At 48.0% G+C, this 22,830-nt stretch overlaps 2 protein-coding genes across 3 annotated transcripts; one reads left to right on the forward strand and one right to left on the reverse strand.

Moving 5' to 3' along the window:
• Positions 1 to 3,372: 3,372 nt before the first annotated feature.
• WRAP73 (WD repeat containing, antisense to TP73) lies at positions 3,373 to 19,409 on the forward strand. Its single transcript, XM_050982512.1, has 12 exons — positions 3,373 to 3,506; positions 4,566 to 4,718; positions 5,264 to 5,380; positions 11,676 to 11,748; positions 12,556 to 12,659; positions 13,447 to 13,533; positions 14,056 to 14,190; positions 14,277 to 14,354; positions 15,610 to 15,715; positions 16,186 to 16,311; positions 17,007 to 17,198; positions 18,045 to 19,409. Exons 1-12 carry the CDS (start codon positions 3,438 to 3,440, stop codon positions 18,152 to 18,154), a joined length of 1,350 nt encoding a protein of 449 aa, XP_050838469.1. The 5' UTR covers positions 3,373 to 3,437; the 3' UTR covers positions 18,155 to 19,409.
• On the reverse strand, positions 18,904 to 22,756 carry TPRG1L (tumor protein p63 regulated 1 like). Of its 2 annotated transcripts, XM_050982513.1 has the most exons (6): positions 22,538 to 22,756; positions 22,370 to 22,461; positions 21,687 to 21,863; positions 20,937 to 21,090; positions 20,042 to 20,267; positions 18,904 to 19,817 (listed from the first exon to the last, which is right to left on the reverse strand). In XM_050982513.1, exons 1-5 carry the CDS (start codon positions 22,739 to 22,741, stop codon positions 20,073 to 20,075), a joined length of 822 nt encoding a protein of 273 aa, XP_050838470.1. In that variant the 5' UTR covers positions 22,742 to 22,756; the 3' UTR covers positions 18,904 to 19,817; positions 20,042 to 20,072. The 2 variants fall into 2 exon arrangements, with proteins under 2 accessions (XP_050838470.1, XP_030087040.2); XM_030231180.2 differs by having other exon boundaries at positions 18,904 to 20,267.
• Positions 22,757 to 22,830: the final 74 nt, after the last annotated feature.

Raw genomic sequence — 22,830 nt, forward strand, 5'->3', positions numbered from 1 at the left:
GGAGCCGGCTCAGCCCCGGGATGCAGGAGCTCCACTTCCCTCTGCCCGTGGAGCTTCCCTGCAAACGGCCACTGAAATAACACCCAAAGATTAGTATGGAAAAGCTCCACGAGCTCAGTTTTCCACGGTGCTGCTGAAACCCAGCCCCAGAGACAGAGGGAGAAGGAAAAGCAGGGAGCAAGGTCCCTACAGCCACCCCAGTATTGGAGAACAACTCCCTGGAGAAGCAGAGGAGATGAACTTCAGTCCATCCAACCATGCCTCACTCACGTGTTGCAACCCCAGAGGTCACATAATAAATAAAATAGAAATTCTAATAAATATTAGAATGATTAATAAGGTCTAGTAGATTATTGGAATGATTATAAGCAATTTTTTTTCATCACAATGAGGTGAAGGGCACTGTGGGCTCTCAGCCTTGCTGGGAACTGGCTGAGTTTGCCCACTGAGTTTCTGCACTCTCTGGAAAGAGCATCTCTGAGCTCACTGTCAACTTCAGGGCTCAGGTTTAGCACCAGAAATGCTCAGAATTTGTTATTCACTGCTATCCCACCACTCCAACAGCCCAGAAGGAAACATGACAGCGTTTTGCAGCCACCTGAAGGGGAGATAAGTGCACAAACCCAATGTAACAGGGTTATAACTAATTCCTAAGGACTCTCCGGGAGAGCAGGAATTCTGAGAGCTGTTTCCACCTCTGACATGGAGCTGCTCCATGACTTGGGAACTGGCCCTGGCCTTTCTCTCCTCCTCACAACGAGACCCATCAGGCTCATCCAGCCCACAGCAAACAATTTAATGTCTGAAAAAAATGCTGCCAGTCCCACGGTGCCAAGGCTGCCCTGTGGTATCATTCATTTGTCCCAGACTGGAAATTCAAAATGAGGTTTGTAAAAGCAATGGAGAGCCAGGGAGCTTTCCTGCAGCACACCCTGAATCTCAGGACCCTTCCATGGGGTCCAGCAGCTTCTCAACAATTTTCTCCCGAGGTGGAGGCAGAAATCCTCTCGTGATGGGGCAGGAGGCTGAGGCTGCTGCTCCCCCTCCCTCCCTGGCAGCCCTGCACAGGGCCCTGGGCCAGCCAGCCCCTGCATACCACCAGCATCCAGCCCCTCCACTGCTTCTCCCATTCAAGGCTCCTCCAAAAGTGTTCTCACTCCAGAGTTAAGGCACTTGGGAGCAAACTTTCCAAACAAGTTTTCCAGAAAAAGCACCAGTCCAGTTGCTATCTGGAGTTTTTTCCTTAAAAGATACAAGCATGGCTTGCTTTTCATTTGTAAAAGCAAGAGGGAAAATAGCATGAAATAGAAACTTCAAAGAAGGCAAACTAATAGAAAACTTTCAGTAGAGAGAAACACTTCAATATTGTGTCACAACCCCACCACAAATCACCCTCCAGCTGCATTACCGAGAAACTCACACACCCCCAGAGCCAGGGGCTTCCTTTTGTAGGTTTTTTTTTTCCTCCTACCTGAGTTTTGAGTTCCCCCGGAGGTCTCCCGGAGGCAGGAGTGGCCTGGGATTGAGGATCTACGTGATTTACTGCCCTGCACGGGAGTAGCGTCCCGGTCGCCAAGGCAATGACATTGGAGCCGCTGAAAGCTGTGTGAAAAGTGAGGCAAAAGCTCCTGCGCTCCTTCCTGCCATAGGAGGCAGCTGCGAAGGGGGTGGGGAGTGCTCAGCCAAGCGTGCCAGGGAATTAGAGCTGGTCACCAGCGCCAGAGTGACGCTGGGGCAAACTGGGCTGTGCGGGATGCAGGAGTGAGGCCACCCGGTGTGGGAACCCAGGGCACTGAAATATTTCTGTGTCTGCTCTGGGGTGCCCTGACCCCCAGGGCAGCACTGACTCTGACCCTCATCCATGGAGAAAGTTTCCCAGACTTCAGGAGAGACTGGAACCCACAAAAGTGTGCAATAGATTACAGAGAGCAGTGTAGGTGTGTCACTGGGTGAGAAATTGAGGGTTTGGGATTTTTAGGGTGTTGTGGATGGCAGCAAGGTGGAGGGCACAGGGTGCTGTCCTGGGTTTCTTCTTCATGCCTCTTCTTCCTCCTTCTCCATGGGTTTGGGTGGCATTTTGGAATTGGGCAGAAAAGTCTGCACTGCAGCTCTGTGGGATCAGTTCTTGGGTTAAAAGGGAAAATAATCCAGGTGTCAGCTCTTAATTGGACAGTTCAGTCTCACAAGCCCTTGGACCAAGAGATTGTTGGGCATTTTGTGCCTTGTAATGAAAAACTGCTGAACTCACAGCAGTGAGATGTTTCACTGATAAGAAATAATAAACACCTGAGTCCAAAGACGAATTACTGTCTCGAGTGCCTTCAGTCCAGACCCAGAGAAACCCACAAGTGGGACCCCCCCAACCCAGCAGCAGCGCTGGGCTTTAGTCAGCCACAGAGTCAGGGCATGGTTTGGGTCAGAGAGCTGCTCAAAGATCATCTGGTTCCACCCCTGCCATGGCAGGAACACTTTTCACTGTCCCAGGTTGCTGCAAACCCAATACCAGAATGATGAGGTTGGAAGAGACCTCCAAGACCTCCAGAGTCCAACCTGTGCCCTAACTCCTCAACGAGACTGTAGCACCAAGGGCCATGTCCAGGCTTTTTTTAAACACATCCAGAGATGGTGATTCTACCACCTCCCTGGGAAGAGCATTCCAGTACTTTATTATTCTTTTGGTGAAAAATTTCTTCCTAATATCCAACCTATCCCTTCCCTGAGGTAGCTGGAGACTGTGTCCTCTGGTTCTGTCAGTGCTGCCCGGTGGGAGAGACTGACCCCACCTGTGTACAGCCTCCCTTCAGGAAGGGAGGGGGCTGTTTCCCAAAGGCATATGCCCCCTGAGAGGGGTTATCTGGGATCTACCCCTAGTGTGCCTATATTTATTAATTAATTAATTGAGTGATTGATTGATTCCAGTCAGTTCATATCCTTTTTCTGGGGTATCTCTATTCCAATTATTAGTTCCTCTGTCCTCTCCGGGGAATCTGGCGGGACATCCCACCTGTGCTCCCATTGCTGTCGGTAATTAGCCGGCAGTAGTGATTAGTCCGAAGAGTTGAATAATTAGCCAGAAGGGCCGGTTAATTAGTCAGGGCTCTTCCGGGCGCGGGACGCTGCCCGCGGAAAGGCGCCAGATAAGGGAGGGATCCCTGAGGATAGGGAGAGAAGGGGGAGCGCGCCCCTCAGCTCATTAACCGCGTCATTACCCGGCTCATTAGCGGCTCATTTGCATACCAATGCGGCTCGCGCGGCGCCTTTCCCGCGCGCTTCCCGCCGCTTGGCGCCCCCTGCCGGGCCGGCGCGGGAACCACAACTCCCGGCGTGCCCCGGGCGGTCCCTCCCGCGCGGCCCCGCCCGTTCCGGCGGGCCCCGGCGGAGCGGAGCGGGGCGGGCGGAGCGCGGCGGGTTCGAATCCCGGCGGCGCCGCGCCCGCCATGAACTTCTCGGAGCTCTTTAAGCTCTCAGGGCTCCTGGGCCGCTTCTCCCCCGACGGAAAATGCCTGGTGAGTTCCGGCAGCGCTCAGCGGGGCCGTGCGGCCCGGGACCGGGCGGTTGGCGCGGCCCCCGAGCGGCCGCTGCGCGGGGCCCCGGGCCGGGCCGGGCTGAGGGCGGACGCTCCGGGGCAGCGATGGAGCCCCGGAGCTTGCGGGCCTGAGCTCAGAGGCTGCTGCCGAGAGGCTTTGAGGCACGAAGGGTCAATACCGGAGACGTGAGTTAGGTTAAATTAACCTTAATCGGTTCGATGAATTAGTACTTTAAATCAAGTAGTACTTGAAGGGAGCCTACAGTGAAGATGCGAGAGGGACATTTACAGCGGTTTGGAGAGGCGGGACAGGGAAAACAGCTTCAAACTGCCAAAGGGCAGAGTTAGGTGGGATATTGGGAAGGAATTCTCTGTGAGGGTGGGCAGGCCCTGGCACAGGGTGCCCAGAGAAGCTGTGGATGTTCCTGGATCCCTGGAAGTGCTCACGGCCAGGTTGGACAGGGCTTGGAGCAGCCTGGGTTATTGGAAGGTGTCCCTGGATGGGCTTTAAGGTCTCTCCCAACCCAAACCATTAAGGGATTCTATTAAATAAAATAAGTTATAAGACAGAAAGTAATGTTTTAAAACTGGCATTACTTGCCCAGCAGTGATGGAGTTGAGGATTCTATTTACTACTTTAAAACCCTCTTTCCCCCTGTGTTAGTTCTCACTGTAGTTTGCAGTGGAGCTCAAACTATAGGATAGCATAGAATACAGAATCCTCGACTGGTTTGGACTGCCAAGGAACTTTAAAGCTCATCCAGTCCCATCCCCTGCCATGGGCAGGGACACCTTCCACTATCCCAGGTTGCTCCAAGCCCTGTCCAGCCTGACCTTGGACACTTCCAGGGATGGGGCAGCCACAGCTTCTCTGGGCACCCTGTGCCAGTGGCTCACCACCCACAGGGAGGAATTTTTCTTTTTTAAACACAACATTGACCCTCTCTGAACTAAACCTGGCATCACAGCGAGCCTGGCAGGGACAGCCCTGGTGGCTCCATCCAGGATCCTGCCCCAGCTCAGCCCTGTCCCCCCCCAGGCCTCATGTGTGCAGCACCGCTTGGTGGTTCGGGATGCCAGCTCCCTGCAGATCCTCCAGCTCTACAGCTGCGTGGATCAGATCCAGTACATCGAGTGGTCCTCGGACTCCCTGTTCATCCTGTGTGCCATGTACAAGCGGGGCATTGTCCAGGTGAGGATGAAAGCAGCGCAGAGCGTGTGTCCTGCTGGGGTTTGGGTGTGATGTGAGTGAGAGCTTAACAACCAGCACTAGTCTGAGGCTTTGCTGAAGCACCTGATGTTATTGATAACACAGTTTGAGGATAACCCAGCGCACCAAGATTTTGAAAGGCATAACAAAAATCTTAGTTTGAAAAAGAATATTTAGGATAAAAATATCTTGCAAAACAGATCAGAATCAGAGATTGTCTTACGGAAATAAACAACATGCAAACTTGTTAAATAGACTAAACCTGTTTAAATATTGGATATTCAGTATATTTATCACAGAAAAAATCCAACCCCACATCATTTGCCATTTCCATGCCCACCCAGAGGTATGGGACTCACTTTTGCAGCGGGATCCAGCGCCAGTCCTTCATGGCTGCGAGTGGTTGGGTGTTGCTGGGCTCCCTGAGCTGGGATGCAGGAGCCTGTTGCCAGCTGCAGGGAATCCTCCTGAGCAGAGGTTTGGCTGAGCTGATGCTTCCTGCGCTGTGTGGTTGCTCCCTGTCCCAGGTCTGGTCCCTGGAGCAGTCGGAGTGGCACTGTAAGATCGACGAGGGCTCCGCGGGATTGGTGGCCTCATGCTGGAGTCCGGACGGGCGTCACATCCTCAACACCACCGAGTTCCATGTGAGTGTGCAGGCAGGCTTGCTCCCCTCGGTGTCAGATGTTGCTGTCTGCCCTTTGCCTCCTAAAATAACCCAGAGCCCTTAAAGCTGCAGAGGTGGTGGAGAGCACGGATGCAGCTCTGTACTCCTGTGTGTAACTCGGGTTTGTTCCAGGTTAGGTGTTGTTTGTTCCAACAAATGTTCCACTAACATTTTGTCCTCTTGCTTCTGGTGAGAAGGTAGAAAATGGAGACTTAAGTTTGAAGGTAAAATTGTGTGGTTTAGAACATATCCTGATGTTTTTGATTTTGATGGCATTCATTACAGCAGTCTTAGAAATCCAATATGTTGTTGCATGGTGAGAGAAGCCCAGGATTTCTAGTTAAAAACCCAAACCATAAACATTTCAGAGTGATTTTAAATTAAAACTTCTAGGCTTATTGACCTATGAGATTTAGATCCAGATCCTGAAAATATTTTCCCAGTTGTTTGATTTGACACACAGGAGCCAGACTGCTGGTGGAACCACTTGTGAAATGAAAATCATAATACCTTTAATGCTTGTTAAGACCCATATTGGGGAATGCTACTAATGTAGAATCCAGATTGGTTTGTGGATGGTCAGTTTGTTGGAAGGCTTGTGGATTCTGACTTTTCCACCTTTTGGATTAGAGCTGATGATTCCTGTTATTAAGTACAACAATGTAGGGTCAGAAAATAGCCAAGAACAGCATGTGAGACACTTTCTTTTTGTGTTTACTCTTTCCAAACCTGAGGAAGGGTTTTATATGACAGGACCTTGTACCATAAACTGGTTAGCACAGAATTCACATGCTGCAGTGCAAGATTCCCCCTTTTTTGGAGCAAATCCCAGTGTTTGTGGGATATGGCTGTGGACAGCAGTGTGTGTGTGTACAGACCCACTCCCCCATCCCTCTAGACAAAAGTGATAAGTTTAGGCCTTGGTTTTCCCAGGTGTGAATTACCCTGATAGCAGCAATAAAAATTAAAACCAAGCCCAGAATTTCAGCCTGGAGGCAGAGCAGCCGTCCCTGCTGGTCAGGCAGCAGCAGAGGAGGCAGAACTGCAGGCTGGGGCTGTGTGAGGCTCCCAGAGAAAATCTTGTGGCACGTGCATGTGGGGGTGGACCAGGGAGGATTTATTGCCTCCCAACAGAACTCGGTTTGACCTTAGAGGATTTCATTAAGCCTTTGCCAAGTTGGCATCTGTGTTGGGATAAGTTTCCTTTCCAGCTGTAAACAGGTTGCTAAATTAGCTGTTGTCAGACAGCTGCCAGGGCCAGGCCGTGGTTGGAGCTGTGTTTATTCCCTCCCTCCTAAATCCACAGTCTGGGGGGATGGATGTGGGCAGTGCTCAGGATATTTAATATCAGTGTCTTATCAAATCCACTGATTTGCCTGGAGGGTTTGGGGGTTCCCTGTCAGCCAGCTCAGCTAGGCTTTGGTCACTTCCAAACAACACCAAGTAACCACTTGTTATTCCTCAGGTCAATGTGTGAACTCCACTGAGAGCTCACAAGGAACTTTCTTATTCCCTGAGTTTTTTAAAGGTTATGGTTGGGCTAATTTCTTTCTAGCAATCTGTGCTTACCAGTGCCTCATAAAAATCATTACAGAATCCCAGAATAGTTGGGGTTGGGAGGGCCCTCTGGAGATCATCCAGTCCAACCCCCCTGCCAAGGGGGGGTTACCTGGAGCAGGTAACACAGAAATGCATCCAGGTGGGTTTGGAATGTCTCCAGAGAGGGAGATTCCCTGCCCTCCCTGGGAAGATGTTCCAGTGCTCTGCCACCATCCATGGAAAGAAATTCTTCCTCAGGTTGAGATAGAAAACTCATGGTTTAGTTTATGGCCATTACTCTTTGTCCTGTCACTGGCGCCTAAAAAAAGGAGTCTGGCACTATTCTTTGACACTTTGAATTCATCAGCTAATTTGTAGGGTTTCTTTATGTTCCTCCTCTACTGAAAGCCACTCTGGGAGTGGGAGTTCCACATTATCAGTGTGTCTGGTGGAAGGTGTTGAACCCCATGTGACTCCTTCCAATGCCAGAATTTACAGGCACAGGTAGAGCTCAACCAACAGCTGCAGGTAAAGGATCTGAAGGAAAGCAAATGGATCCTCTTCACAGTTCTGAGAGTGCTCAAAGCCAGACTGGACAGGACTTAGAGCAGCCTGACCTAGTGGAAGGTGTTCCTGTTCATGGCAAGGGTGGGATAAGATGAGCTGTAAGGTCCCTTCCAACCCAAGCCATCCTGGGATTCTCTGCTTCCTCACGACCCTCACATTTTGGGATAAATAGTGTGAGGACGTTCTGGAGTGTTTCTCTGAAGAGCTGTGCTTACAAACTACATACTTGGTACTTTGTCTCATTCCATGTCAAGTCCTTAAGCATTAAGGAGCTTCTCTGGAGCTCCAGCAGCAGGGAGAAGTGTGTGTTTCTGTGTGTATCCCAGCTAATCCTTAGTAACTGTGCGTGGCTGCGTTGGCTGAAAAATGCTTCCTGGCGAGGAATGTACTCTGAATAATCTTCTGAAATCCAGTGCTGACAGACACTGCTATGTAAGGGGGCTGAGTGACCCAGTCAAGTCTGGGACAAGAGTTGACAGTCATTTGAGCTGTAGGTTGTTTAAAAGTGTGTTTTTGTCTGCTGAAAATCACCAGTCCTACACCTGCCTGGAGCTGTCAACATCGGGCCGTGGTCCTGGGCCACTGTTTATCACGTTACCATCTAAATACTTTTTATTTCTCAGCTGTTTTTAGGCTATTTTAAAAATGCTTCTGCTTTTGGTTTGTTTTTCCACTGCAAAACAACAGCTGAAAACTTTTCAGACACCATTATTGTGAGGATTTGAGTTTGACAACTCCACTCAATTGAGTCATCTATGCTGAAGAGAAAGTATCCCCCAAAAGGAGCAGTGGAGAAGGGCTTGCTGTAGACTTATTTAATCATGGGCTGTTCTCCTTTTATAAAAACAATTGTCCCTTCTCCATGAATTCCCTGAGAAAGGCAATGAGCAGCAATGGAAATTTCCTGTCATTTTTGAAGCGTTTGGTTTCTTTTCTCACCCTCTGTGTTTGCTGTTTCTGTTGCTCCTGATCCTGTCTGCAAGCTGTGACATAATCCTTCTAATCTTCTTCATCTCATTTATGTTGGCAACTTAAATGAGATTTTGGAATGTTCCAGGTGGGAATACGAAGGTTTTCCCTTTCTGTCACAATTCACTTGTAAACACAATGTTAAGGGAAGGGGGTGTGAAATCCATACATTAAGCACATAATGTGAGTTTCTCTGTAGGAATGTCTGAGTGGGCACAAATGGAGCAACAGAAAAGGATCCTACTTTCAGGAAGCAAAATGATTTGGTTTTGAATGTTCCTAGCACTAGACCAAACCATCCAGTTGTGTGAGCTGGATGAGAAGTTACAATGGAATTGTAGAATGTATCTGTGTGCTTCCCTCTGAGCCTGCAGCCCTTGCAGGGGAGAGAGTGGAACAGAACAGGATGAGAGGATACAGCCTCAAGCTTTGCCAGGGGAGGGTCAGGTTGGACATCAGCAGGAATTTCTTCATGGAAAAGGTGGTCAGGCATTGGAAGGTGCTGCCCAGGGAGATGGGTGGTGGAGTCCCCATCCCTGGAGGTGGCACTTGCTGCTCTGGGCTGGGTGACAAGGTGGGGATCAGGCACAGGTTGGATTGGACTTGGTGATCCTGATGGTCTTTTCCAACCTCAATGAATCTGTGAATAGAAGATTTGAAACAACATGATCTTTAAGGTCCCTTCCTGGCTGTGATTCTATGATCTTGTTAGATGTTTAAGGGTGTGTTGTGGCAGACAGATGGAGTGAAGATGAGGTCTTTGCTTTTCAGACACCTAGAGGAGTCTCGTTTAGTTGTAGTCTGGGTTTTTGCGGGTGTATTTTTGTGTGTGTGACTTTGCCACGAAATGTGTGCTGGCCCCCTGAGGCTTTGGAGCAGGCAGTGTGGTCCAGGATGGGAGTGTGTTTGATGCCCAGCAGGCCAGGGGAGCTGTTCATGAGGCTGAGTAGCAGCACTCAGATGCCTTTGTCAGGAAAAATGATGATCCAGCCCTGAGCATTCGAAGCCTGCAGCTGCTAAGCTTGTATTAAGTGGTTGGAGAATGTGTGCTGTGTGTTTTGCTCAGGGGAGGCAGTGCAGCCAGTGCATTTAGGGATGCAATTAATAGTCCCCAGCAGCATTTCAGTGCTGCAGTTGCTGCAGAGGAATGTGTGGAGGCATTGTGTTGGTATTTTTAAAGTAAATCTTGCCTGAGGAGCAGACTGACAGCGCTGGATTTGGGTGGCCGGAAGTGAGCAGCCCCAAGGTCATTAATCAGTAAAAGTTGATTAATGTTCATCTCGTGGGTTCCTCCAGGAGCTGCTGAACTTAGAGGAGGAGGAGGAGGTTCTGTCCCTCTGCCCTGCCCAGGTGAGACCCCACCTGCAGAGCCACCTCCAGCCCTGGGGTCCCAGCATAGGAAGGACTGGAGCTCCTGCAGGGGAGGCCCCAGAGTGATCAGAGGGATGGAGCAGCTCTGCTGGGAGAGCTGGGATTGTCCAGCCTGGAGAGGAGAAGCTTTGGGGTGACCTCATTGTGGCCTTCCAGTGCCTGAAGGGAACTTACAGGAAAGATGGAGAGAGACAATTTCCAAGGGCCTGGAGTGATAGGGCAAGGGGGAATAGCTTGCCACTGACAGAGGGCTGAGTTAGGTGAGATACTGGGAAGAAATTCTTTCCTGTGAGGTTGGGCAGGGCTTGGAGCAACTTGGTCTACTGGAAGGTGTCTGTGTCCATGACAGGGGCTGGGACAAGATGAGCTTTAAGGTCCCTTCCAGCCCAAATCATTCTGTGATGAAAAAGATTGCTGTGTTACTTCTTCATACCTCAGAAGTTTCCTGATGTGTAAGGCAGGAGGGTCTGTTTGGGATTCCATGGATCTCTGGTGGGGAGGCAGTGTTTATTGGGATTCTGAGGCTTGGTTTGAACCCTGTAAATCCCTCGAATTCTGCTTCCCACCAAAACTGATCGTGTCAGCAAGGGAAAAACCTCCAACTTCTGTTGCAACACAGAGCCTGCAGTGTTACCAGTGAAGCACATCCTGCTGCTCCCTCAGCATCCTTTGTCACCATTGAGCAGTGCCAGGTACTTCAGGGAAGGAAAAGCTTTGTCAAGGACAAACCTGCAAAAAGGTGTAGGAGAACCTTCCTCCTGAGGCTGCTGGGCTGCTGCTGGGCTGTGTGGGGTGTGGTAGGAGGAGGAAATGGGCACAATGCTGGTGTTTTTCATAATGGATCAGAATTAATTCTGCTGTTCAATAATTCAGGGGAAGTTTTGTGATAGAGGTGCTTCACTAGAAAAAGTCCTACCTGTAGCTGTTCCTTGGTGCAGTAAAATGCAGAAAAACACAAGTTAAAAACCTGAGCCTGGAAACATTCCTTGCTCCAGCTCCAAATGCAGAGGTTCACGTGCCATCCTGGTGAATGCCCATGTGTCTGGGGCTGCCGTTGCTAAGGGAGAGGGAGTATTTGTTTTTAATTGGGTAATGTGCAGATGGCAAGGCAGAGCCTGCAGTGCAGCTGTGACCTTGGGCAGCTCTGGGGAGGCTGGGTCTGCCTTGGTGCTTGTGGAGGCACAGTTCTCCAGAAATCCCCCAAACACCAGTGTAAAGCCTTGCTTTGCATAGCTGGTTTTGGGTGTCTGAATTTTTCAGTAATTCTGTAAGGCTACTTCCTTCTTTGTGCCTGAGGAGGGAAGAGCAAAACACAAATCAGCCATCAAAGCTGAGGGTTTCTAAATGTTGTAAAATCCAGCTCAATGTTCATACTTGATAGCCTTTTCCCAAGGGATACAGTGTTCTGAAGGGGCTGTAACTTGTCATCCATTCATAAAGGCAGGAAACTCCCCATCTCTCCTCCAGATTCTGTTTTTCCAACTGCACAGTTACTCTGGGAAATAGATTGGGAAGATGTTTGTGCTAATGTCAGGAACTTCAGTGTTTGTGAAGAGGTTTTCTCCATATCAGTGGTGTGAATTTTGTATCCCCATCTAGAGTACTCGTGTAAGATTGGGTAAACTCCCTGCTAACTGCCAGAAATGGGGAAAGAATTCCTCATAGCTGCTTCCCAGGTCATTGTGTTATACAAAACAGCTGCAGAATTAATTAATCACAGAAGTTTCATTGATCCACTCTGTGTTGCTGAATTAGGTTGATGTTTTCCTGTTAATTTTTTTGTTTTAATCTACACAAATAACCAAAACTGCTCCCTGTCTCTGTGCCAGCTGCGAATCACGGTGTGGTCCTTGTGCACCAAGTCTGTGTCTTACATCAAGTACCCCAAAGCATGCCAGCAAGGTAAGTGTCACACACCTGGCTGGGAATGGTCCTTTAATGTGGCAGAAAGGGAAAATGACTTGAATGTGATGACAAACCCCATTTTTGGGAACAGGGTCTGGTCCTGTCCCTTCTGAGCAGCACCTGCAGCCAGGTTGTGGTGTCTGAGTGAAGGATTCCAGCTCATCCATGTGCCTGCTCTTCACTTGTGCATCTGTGTTGTGCTTGCCTCTGAAGGATCCTTTAAGACATTAAATTATGCTGGATGTGCTCGTGATGAAAAACGTTAACCCAAAGTGACTTTTGTCATCTTCTGCATATGGAAAGGCTGGAAAGGGAAGCTTGTGTCAGGGCTGTCAGACCACATGGCTGTGGTGAGCAGTTTTCTGCCCAAGGCTTGTATCCCAGAGATGACAAAGACAATTATGTATTCCATGTAAAATCCAGGAGGATGGGGAGCAATGCCTGGGAGTTGGTGGAGACCTGATGGTTGCATAACTGATCCATTTAGCCAGGCTAAATGAAGTGGTTATTTGAAATCTGTTGGGTTTATATAACAACTGTCAGTGGTTAGATGTGTTTTGAAGCACGCTGGAGCTCTGCATCCTGATAAATTGTACATTCTGAGCTTAAAAATTGCTGACACAATGAATCAGTAACACTGTGGTTTGCCTTGATTAATGTGACCTTCTGTGAAGAGATTCTGTCTCCTCTTTTAGTTCTGCTTTGAATTGGGAGTAACTGTGCCTCACTGGAGACTCATCAGCTCTTCTGCCTTGTTGTCTGATTTCAATTTAAGCCAGTTTTAATTAATCTGTCCCATGGCAGGAGTGGCTTTCACCAAGGACGGGCGCTACATGGCCGTGGCGGAGCGCCGCGACTGCAAGGATTTCATCAGCATCTTCGTGTGCAGAAACTGGCAGCTCCTCAGGGTAAGCACTGCCTCTGCTCCCCCTCTGCTCTGGAGTTACCTGCACATGCTGCACACCACTCCATTAGAAACAGTGAGAGTAGCAAGTGCTTGGTACTTGGGACATGTGTTATAAACTGTTCACACATGGGATCAGTCCATGGAGGGTGGCATTGGCCATGGGCTGGATCTGGGCAATTAAACCTCACTAAGAACTTCTCTTTATCTTGTGTCACCTCTAATTTGGGAATTCTGAGGCTCACCAGAAGCTGAGAGAAAATTTGGGAAATACCCTTAAATGTTTGTCATGTTCCTGAGCTCTTCCCTCATGAACCTTGGAGAGGAAGCTGTGGCTGTCCCATCCTTGGAAGTGTCCAAGACCAGGTTGGATGGAGCTTGGAGCAACCTGGGATAGTGGAAAGTGTCCCTGCCCATAGGATGAGATGAGCTGTAAGGTCCCTTCCAGCTCAGACTGTTCTGGAATTATGTGATCCTCTACTGGGCTTTAAGACAAGGAATTAGGCTTCCTGGATTTTTGACTGATTCAGTGTAACTAATCTAATTGTCTTATGAAATGCTGTTCCTTTGAAGGTATAGAAACTTTCAGCTCTGTAGAGGGAATCAAAGATCCCCTGAATGCAGCGTGTATTACAAGAGGAAATATTTTTGTTGCTACTCTGGCATACAAAAAGCTTTTTTGTGTTTGTGGCAGCCCTTGAAAGGTTAAAACTGAACATTCTGTCAGCTTAGATGCAACAAGATTTGTTGACATGTTTCAAATGGTTTTGTGGTTTCTCTTTTGTGGGCAGCATTTTGACACTGAAACCCAGGATCTGTTTGGGATTGAATGGGCTCCCAATGGCTGTGTGCTGGCAGCATGGGACTCATGCCTGGAGGTAAGAGGAAAAGCAGATTATTTTCTTGAAGAGCTCAAGCTGGTCTTTGGCCATCATGTATAAAGCAGTGACTAAAATAATTAGTGTTTAAAATGTTTCTTTTGAACATAAAAGAATGCGAGTCCAGCTTTTGTTAAATATTACACTTGTGCTGGGGATGGGTGTCCTTGCAAGTGCATGTTGCTGTTCTTTAAACCTTCAATGACAGCAAATTATTTCTAATCTATCTTGTAAAAAAATTGCAAACATTGCAGAAGCTGCTATTGAAATAATGAAAGAACAATGGAAGAGTGTAAGAGTTTTCTACAGCTTTACTGGCATTGCACTGCACAGTGATTTTACAGTTACTGAAAGCACTCATTCAAAAAGGGAGCAACGAAGCCTCTTAACTCATAGATGAGAGACCATTTGTACCTTTGCATTTAACTTGCATGATAAACAGGCAGAGTTTGGCAGGATGATTTGCCTGCCTGTGGTTTCTATCAGCATTGCTGAATTCAGAGTGGCTGTGCTGTGTTTCAGTACAAGGTGCTGCTGTACTCCCTGGATGGGCGGCTGCTCTCCTCCTACCGTGCCTACGAGTGGCCCCTGGGCATCAAATCAATTGCCTGGAGTCCCAGCAGCCAGTTCCTGGCCATTGGCAGCTTTGATGAAAAGGTGAGAAATGTTTCATGCCTCTTTTATCTAAACCATTTGAAGAACTTTGCCCTAACAGTCTCCCCTTGCCACATCTCCTGAGCCAGGTGCGTATCCTGAACCATGTGACCTGGAAGAAGATCACAGAGCTTGAGCATCCAGCAGTCATTACCAGCAAAAACACTGTAAGTGTGGATCCCAAATCCACGGAGTACTTAGCAGAGTTTGGGTGCTGCTGTTTGTATCTGAAGGATGCTGCTGAATCCATTTAATTCTGGAGACTTTTCTTTTTTTTTTCTTGCCAGGGCTTGGGAAATTGCATGGCAACCTGGGAATGTAACAGAAAAGTGGGAATCCTTTCAAATTTGATGGAATACGTGTCTGTGATTATCTCTCTTGAGCAGTAATGTCACATGCCAATGCATTTTGGGTGTAGGTGGTGGCTGCATTACAGATTTGGGTGTGCAGCCAATGGCAAACTGGAAAACTGAACAGGAGAGATTTGTCTCAGCTTTATACAATTCCTACCTTTAAACAGTGCTGGAACTGGATTGTGTTCAGATTTTCCATCCTGTGTGGACAGGCTCATCCAGCTCACCTAAAGGGCATTTCCTGGAACATCTGTCAGCATTGATTTTTATCCTTTATACCTGTACCTGCAAGGCCTGACAGATTCTGGGCTGTTGGCAGCAGGTGCAGAGCTGCTGTTCCCAAAATCCTGAGCTGATCTCATCCCTGGAGGTAATGAGAACAGTGTGTGGTGCTGTTTGCCATTGCAGAGGGACTTAACAGACCTCCTGGAAGAGTTTGTGTGTGGATTGTAAGCCTGCAATATTCACATGACTCTGCCTCTTAGCCAGAAGCTAGACACGAGCCATTAAAGCACCTCAGCAAAGCTTCTCACGGCTGAAAAATGCCTTAACTTCCAGTTAGGTGTAAAATATGTCATGGAAAACAAATGGAAATAGCTCTGTTAATCTCCACTACACAGACAGGAATTGCAGTTGCTGTGTTTTATCCTGGTGCTTGTGTTCAGGAATATGTTGCAGGCACACTAAAATATTTTTGCTATTTTCCTTCTGCAGTGCTGCACTTTGTTTGTGACAGAATGAGATTAAAGATTTTGGGTTGTAAAAATGAGATTCATGTTCCTGCTGTAATGGGGATGATTTAATTTGCTGTCAGAAATGAGCAAGGTGCACTCCTTGGGGCTTATTCTCTGGAATGTTTTTCCTGATCATGGTTCCAAATGGCCCATGATTCACTGGGAATGCTGGATTCCAGATCTGCCTACTGAAGCCCTTTCCTCTGTGGATCAACCAGGGGATGCTGAGGTGTACTAAATGTGCAAATGAGCCAGTGGGATGTGGGTATTTGGTAACAGCCCATGTTCAAACTCTCCAAGGCCCTTCTGTAGAGCTCTCACTTGTTTCTTTGTAGATTGTGTATAAAGAAGTGGAGAAATCCCCAACTCTTGACCCAGAGAGACTTTCTTTCCCTCCAACAAGAGCATTGGCTAGTTCTCTCTTCAGCACACAGAGTAAATGTAAGCCAAAGTTTACTCAAACCAGACACTTGAGTTTGCCTTGGGAAGTCTTTAAATAAACATTGTAGGTGAACTCTGCCCCTTGGATGGTGGAACAGATCCTCTGGATGTTCTCTAGGGCAGTAAAAATCAGTCTCAGTCTTTGTGGCACTGTAAATCACCTTTGATTAACAGTGTTTGAAATACTAGTTAAAAGGTAATAGAAAAATAAATCTCTCCTCATTTTCCTGATTTAATCTCAGTCTTGCCTGAATTTCCAGCCTTTCCTTTTCTGTAGGAGGGCAGGAATAGTAATAGGGTGGCTGTGTGAAGATGTAGTATCTTAAAGCAATTGAAATTTTGATTGGAATATCTTGGAGAAGAGTAAAATGTGGTCCTATCACTTCAGAGATGAGGGGTTTTAGCAGTTGGATATAAATGCATTGTCCATCCAGGCTCACTTAGTGAAATACTTTTATTTCCTGTTCCAGATGACATTTGCCAAGTGCCAGTTTCTTTACACTACATCAAACCAGTTGCTGACAAGCCAAATCCCAAAGTGGGAGTTGGGATGTTGGCCTTCAGTGCAGATAACTGTTTCCTGGCAACCAAAAATGGTAAGTTCCGACTGCCCTGCCTTAGAGGGAAACCATGTGGGGCATGTGGGGCTTTCCTTAGCAGAAATGATCCTTTGCACTATAAAAAGAGTCATGGCCCTGTAAAATCAGCTCTGTTGTGAGATGTGTAACTACAGAGGAATCCCAGCCTGTTTCCTAGTGTGTGTTAACTGTTGTGAGCTGCCAGAACTGCTGATCAGGGCATGAACTTAGCCTTGGCTCTGTATTTAATGAAAATAATGGGGTTTTATATTTCTTCAAATTTGTATGAGCACACTGTACTGAAAATGAAACAAATCTTCCCACTTACAGCCTGGGTCTCTTAAAAGGCAGAACTCTGCACAACCTATAGCAGGAGGAATTGACTTCCTGAATAGTGAAAGTCATGGAATTCATGTTCCGTTTTTCCCTTTGGTCCTGAGGGGCTGTTTGTTTCTGGATGCCAAAGCTCTGGGTCAGGTGCGAAACCCATCAGAAAGACAAATGTGATAAAAGCCAAGGGAGAACTGGGAGATGGACTAGATCACTTTTACCTTTTTTTGCAATATTTCCTGAAGGCTCTGCTTGGCAAAACTCAAGTGGTGCTAACCCTGGGGTGTACCTAAAGGTTTGTGTCGTACAAATTTGTTTGTTCCTGTGCATTTAGAAAAACCTTTAATCCTCCAGCTATCACACAATTGCTGCTTCCTCTGCAGATAACATTCCCAACGCTGTGTGGATCTGGGACATCAGGAAGCTGAAGCTGGCAGTGGTGTTGGAGCAGCTGTACACGGTCCAGGGCTTCCAGTGGGACCCCTGCCAGCCCCGCCTGGCTGTGTGCACGGGCAGCAGCAGAGTGTACCTGTGGTCTCCAGCTGGCTGTGTCGTCGTGAAGGTGCCTGGGGAAGGTGAGCACACAACCTCTTAGCAGCTGCTCAGTTGTTGGAACCCTGGGTGCTGAGAATTTCAGAGTTTCTGTGCTGGAAAAAGTTTCTCCCCAAGAGAATGCTGCATTTGACCTGAGGCCCTGGAGAAGGCTTCCAAAATGGAATTACAGAAGTGGGATTATGGGTGTGGAGTTTGAATAGAAATGTGTAATATTACAGGGTAGAAAACTGAAGAGTTTAAGGTTTTAGAATATAGTGATATATATAAAGCAAGATGGAGGTTTTAGAGTGGAGGCTCCTCCTTTCCTCCTTTCTTTGGTTTAGTGGAATTAGATATAAAACTCTGCATTGCAGGCCATGGGTGGTTGGTTGTTGGGTTAAAAGTAAAAATAATTTAGGTGTCATTTCTTAATTGGACAGTTTTTCTTTAAAAGGCCATGTAGAGGAAGAGATAGAGCTCTATTTTTAGTTTGTCAGAGTGAAGTGCTCTAGAACTTGGGGTTTGTGAGACTGTAATATAGATAAGAACTAATAAACATCTGAGTCCCAACAAGAAATGCCATCTCACACATTTAATCCTGACCCTGACAGAAAAGAAGTAAAGAATCTGGACTCGGTGAAAAATATTATTCCATTTATAAATTGATCTGAGTGTTATCCTGGAAGTAGCTCAGGTGTGTTGTTGGAGGTACTTAAAAACAGGTGTTTTCACCCTCAGGAAAAGAGGAGCTCATGGTCAGACACAGGAAATGTCTCAGGGACAGCACAAGGCCAGCAGGGATTTGTGTGGCTGATTCCAGCTGCCTTTTCCTCCAGCAGGAGGAGGGGCTGCCAGCTCCTGGCTGACACACTGATCTCTTCCTGCAGGTGACTTCCAGATCATGTCTCTCTCCTGGCATTTCAGTGGGGACTCCATGCTGCTCCTGAGTAAGGACCACTTCTGTGTGTGTTACTTGGAAAGAGAAGAGGTAAAATAAAAGAACTAAAATGCATTAAAACTCCCAAGTCTGAGGAAGAAAGAGGAAAGGAGTGAAAACCTGTTGCCCGGTCTGAAGTGTTTGTATTTATAAGTTATTTATTTGAAGGAGCTCAAAGCTCAGTGTGTGAAATACTGTGACTGCATTTGAATGAAGTGATGTAGCAAGTGAAATGTAAGGAATGAGTGTCTTTTGCAAGAAAACCTGAATATTGAGGGAGTTGATCTTTTTCAACTCTGAACCCTTATTTTTTAAAACTGTAGCTCTGTGTATATACAATGTATAGCTATTATTTAAATTTTCTATTTCCAATAAATATTTTGATAGTTACAAACTATAAACCTGCACCTCTGCACTTAAAAGTCTGTTTCAGTGTGATCAGTGATGTGATGATGTAGTGATTTATCCCAGCACAAGGAAACTGTTACTTGCACACAAATAATTTTGGGTGACAGTAACTGTGCCTTGGCCACCGTGCATTTATTACATGGAATCTTTGCCAGAGGGATCACAATTTGACACTTCAAGATGCTGAATTACAGGTAACTGAAATGGGAGTTTTTGTCCCAACTCTGGTGCCAAACAGGAGTGGATGGTTTGGCAGGGAAGGAGCAGTTGGATATCCTTCCTTCTTTTCCCCTGTGTCCTTCCAAGGAGGGAACCTCTTGTTAGGAATTTACTGGATGTTTTTTCTTTTGTTCCCCAATTTCACAGCCTCAGTCTCCAGAAAATAAAGAACAAATACCAAGTAAGAGTTGAAATTTTAACTTTACTGCAAGGTTAATGAAAAATGAACAGGTAACTTAAAAAATGCATGGAGAAGCTTGGAAAGCTGGAGTCAGGACCAACTGCAACAGGAGTTTCACAAACACTCACCAACATTATGATCCACTGTGGCACAGTGTTCATCCAGTTCTGATGAAAGGGCATGGAGAGAAGGTCATGCACAAGGAAAAAGCTTGTTAGAGTCACCTCCTGAGCAATTACAGCTGTAATCTCTTCTGAATTTTATCCCTGGATGAGAGGTTCAGTGCAGGAATGTATGAACTAAGGCTGACACACAGTGCTGAAAGTTTTCTCTGTCTCCATTAAAAAGTCCTGGCCCAAACTAGAGTAGATTTAAGAAAAAATGGCTAAGAGTATCAATCTAACCAAAATAGAATTCCTTTTCAGTTCTACAAAGAACAGCTTTGAAGGCAAATGTGTTTGTGAGGCTTTTGGCAATGTTCTCTCACAACAGTCTTTATTCTGTGGCTGCAGCAAAGAAACAGAAGTAGAGAGGAAGTTCCAGTAGGTTCTTAGAGGGATTTTACAAGAAGCTCAGAAATGCATATTGAGTTCACAAACTGCTGCTGAGCAGGTGGAACAGTGCAGCTTTAGCAAAAGCTAGCAAGTACTGTTAAAGACTGACTGACAGCTTTGAAAATTCCTAACAGGCATTAATCAGAGCTCTGAGATCATGGTGATTGGAACAGCAATTCCTCCTAAACAACACAAAGGAGTCCCAAGCACACAACAGGATTTGACAGCGTACACAGGGATACAGCAGGGCTGTGGCACCAAGGTTCTGCTGTGCTCTGGGGGTTTCAGCAGGTTCCAGTGGCACTTGATGGACTGGGAAGAGCAGGCTCTGGGACACACAACATACCACGGCTCATTCACCCTGCATAAGGACCAGTGAGGGCTGTAAATCAGGTACAAAATTACAAGGCTGACACCACCCTGTGTCTGCTTCAAATCCAGCCTGTGCATTCCCCAAACAACCTGGGAACTGTCCTACAACGTCCCCCTTTCCTTTCTTTTCCTTTCCTTCCACTGACAACTGTACTTTATCACGTGCTCTACCCTCAGCACCTTCTCCCCAGGGCGCCACCAGCAGCAACTCACTTGCCCTTGAACAGGTGACACACAAGGGGGTTTAAAATCCAATTTTGCCTCTTGTCATTGAGTAGCCCAGCTTGGCCTCGTTGTTGATGAAGGACATCAGTCCCAGGTAGGTCTCAATGAGGATGGGACGCTCCAGCACCAACACCCCGTTAGCACTTCCTGGCACTGGGCCCTCCTTGTGGGCTTTCTTCACAGCCTGGATCAGCTGGGTTTGAAAGTTTTCCAGCTGGAAGAAAAGAAATCACCTTGCTTTGGCATTGTTTTACAAGCTATTAAGCAGATAGGGAATGGTGAAGGATTAGCATTAAAGCTGTAGCTGTCAGGGCTCTATGGGCTATGATATTTAACCTCAGTGATTCAGTTAATTTCACACAGGACACTGCTGATGGCTGACTTAAACAGGGTAAAGATTTATCAGTGACCAGGTGCTTATTTCTGAGTGGTTCTGCCCTGCTCACTGATGTGTTTTGCTTAATAGTCTTCTAATTTTAGGCAAACCTTCAGAGGGAAGCACCTATTACAAAAAGAACAGAGAACCACCTCAGTGAAGGTTTTCAGTGAGCAATTAAACTGTCTGTTAATTAGCTGGCAGTCCTAGATGAAAAGTCCATCAGCCTATCAGGTAAGTAAGAGCAGAAACAGCCCAAGATCCATTTTCTTTTGGGCTTTACAGGACTCTGCACCTTTGGAAGTTTTGGCTTCCTCTGTGTTTCATCCAGTTATGGGTGGCTGGCAGAAGTGGGCAGTGGAGGCACCTTGCAAATCAAAATTTGGAGACTGGAGGGATGGAGCTCCCAGTTCCACCTCTGATGTAACTGATTTTGTTTGATCAATTGATGTGTTGAAGTTGTGTGTACCCTACGAGCTCAGTGAGCTGCCTGGAGCAGCTCCTTACCCGGCACAGGGACGAGATCTTCTCGTCAGCGTCTGCCATGGGGTGCTCGGTGAAGGTCACGTAGGGGATGTTGGTGGACCAGGGGTTCCACCTGTTGATGAAGGAGGCTCGGCTTTGCTTGTCCCACTGGATGCGAATACCAACACCTTCCCTCCTGACAGTGCAGAATGAACAGGGTAAAAACTTGGCTTTGAGCAAGGTTAAAATGTTCTGTCTGAAAACTAAAAAATGTTCTGTCTAAACTAGAACTAAAAATGTTCTGTCTGAAAATGACCACTTGGAACCAGAAGCTATCTTGAAATAAAAGTGATAGTAAATTTTACTGAAGGAAAGAAATGCAATAATTCAGCCCCTGGAATGTCCAAAGGGACATTCTTAGGAGCTGAGAGCAAGAAGGTGAAGCACTTGGGACACCCTGGCCATCCTTCACAGCCTGTGACAGCCCCTGTGTGCAGGGGACCTGCCACTCAGAGCTTTCTACTCATGCTGAGGTGGTGTTACTACTACTTACTGGTGATGCTGATGAGTTTCTGCTCCCAAATCTACTCCTCTTATCTTCAAAGTCCTTGAACAATTTGCTGTTAGTGCCAACTACTTACTACCCCAGCAAACTAGCAGCTACCCTGAGGACTAATAGTAAAGCTTCAGGAATTGTTTGCAAAGTTAAGCAAACAAAAGGAAGAATTCTCAGACCACTCCAGTGGTCAGGCTGACAGCTCAATCTATTCCCAATAACCTGTGGCTGCTTACTTGTTGAGAGATTTGGGTGGGAACACAAACTCCCCCACAGAGATGGTGTCCACAGCACTGAGGGCAATCCTGGTGACGTGCTGGCACTGCAGGCTGATGAAGTTGTACTTGCAGACCAGGAGGGACCAGTCCGTGATGAGGACAAGGCGCTCCTTCTCGTTGTTCCAGTGATCGATTCTGGAGAGAGAACATCACTGAGCTTTAAGTGGTTTTGACTCCTGGCTAGAACAAGCCAGAGCTTGGCAGAAAGGAGAATTGCTGAGGAGAACAAATCTGAAGTCTTGGTGACACTGTATTTTCTGTCACTTTGCTTTGTAGCTGCAGGGCTGAGGGTCTGTGCCCTGCTGCACACACGGGGCTTTGGGTCAGTTTGGTAAAGCTATGCCCGTGCTTTACTGCAGCAGTGGGTTCTCTATGGGACTGGATTTGGTAAGGGGTTAACTCAGGAGCGTTGATCTGGAGCCGGAGGGCTGGGTTATAAAGAAATAATGAAATAATGATGGCTGCAGCCAGCCTTGGGCCATTCCGGGCCTTGTGCGCGCGTTAATATTCACCAGGTTTAATACAGAACAAGCGCTGTGGGCTGTGCGGCTCTGGACCAACCCCGCGGGGCCGAGGCAGCCCTGGCTCTCCTCTCCCCCTCCCGCAGCGCCCGTCCCGTCCCGTCCGGCCGCGGAACTCACTCGGTGAGCAGCCACACGCTCTGCACCTCCCCGTCCTCGGCGGGCAGCACGACCACGCGGATCTCGCTCACCGCCTGCTCGATGGTGCCGGGCTGCGGGGGGACAAGGCAGAGGTCAGGGCGTGCGGGCGGTGCCCGCGGCCACCCCCGAGCCCCTCCCGGCGCGCACCCGGAACACGAAGTACTGGCGGAGGCGGCCGGCGCGGCCCGCGGTGCGGACACTGAGCGGCCGCAGCGTCTGCCGGGCCGGCGGCGCTGCCGGCTCGAAGGGCGGCCCGGCCCCCCCCGGCACCAGCGTGGCGGCCCCGGGGCTGCCGGGGCTGCCGGGGCCGCCGGCCGGGCCGGACTCGTCCGCGTCCCGCAGCTGCAGCATCGCGGCGGCGCCGAGCGGGCGCTCGGAGCCTTCCGGGGCGGAGCGGGGCGGGCGGAGCGGCCGGAGCCGCCTCTCGCTCCGCGCAGGGC

This window comes from Serinus canaria, chromosome 21 (assembly GCF_022539315.1).
Source record: "Serinus canaria isolate serCan28SL12 chromosome 21, serCan2020, whole genome shotgun sequence".
Classification (NCBI taxonomy): Eukaryota; Metazoa; Chordata; class Aves; order Passeriformes; family Fringillidae; genus Serinus; species Serinus canaria.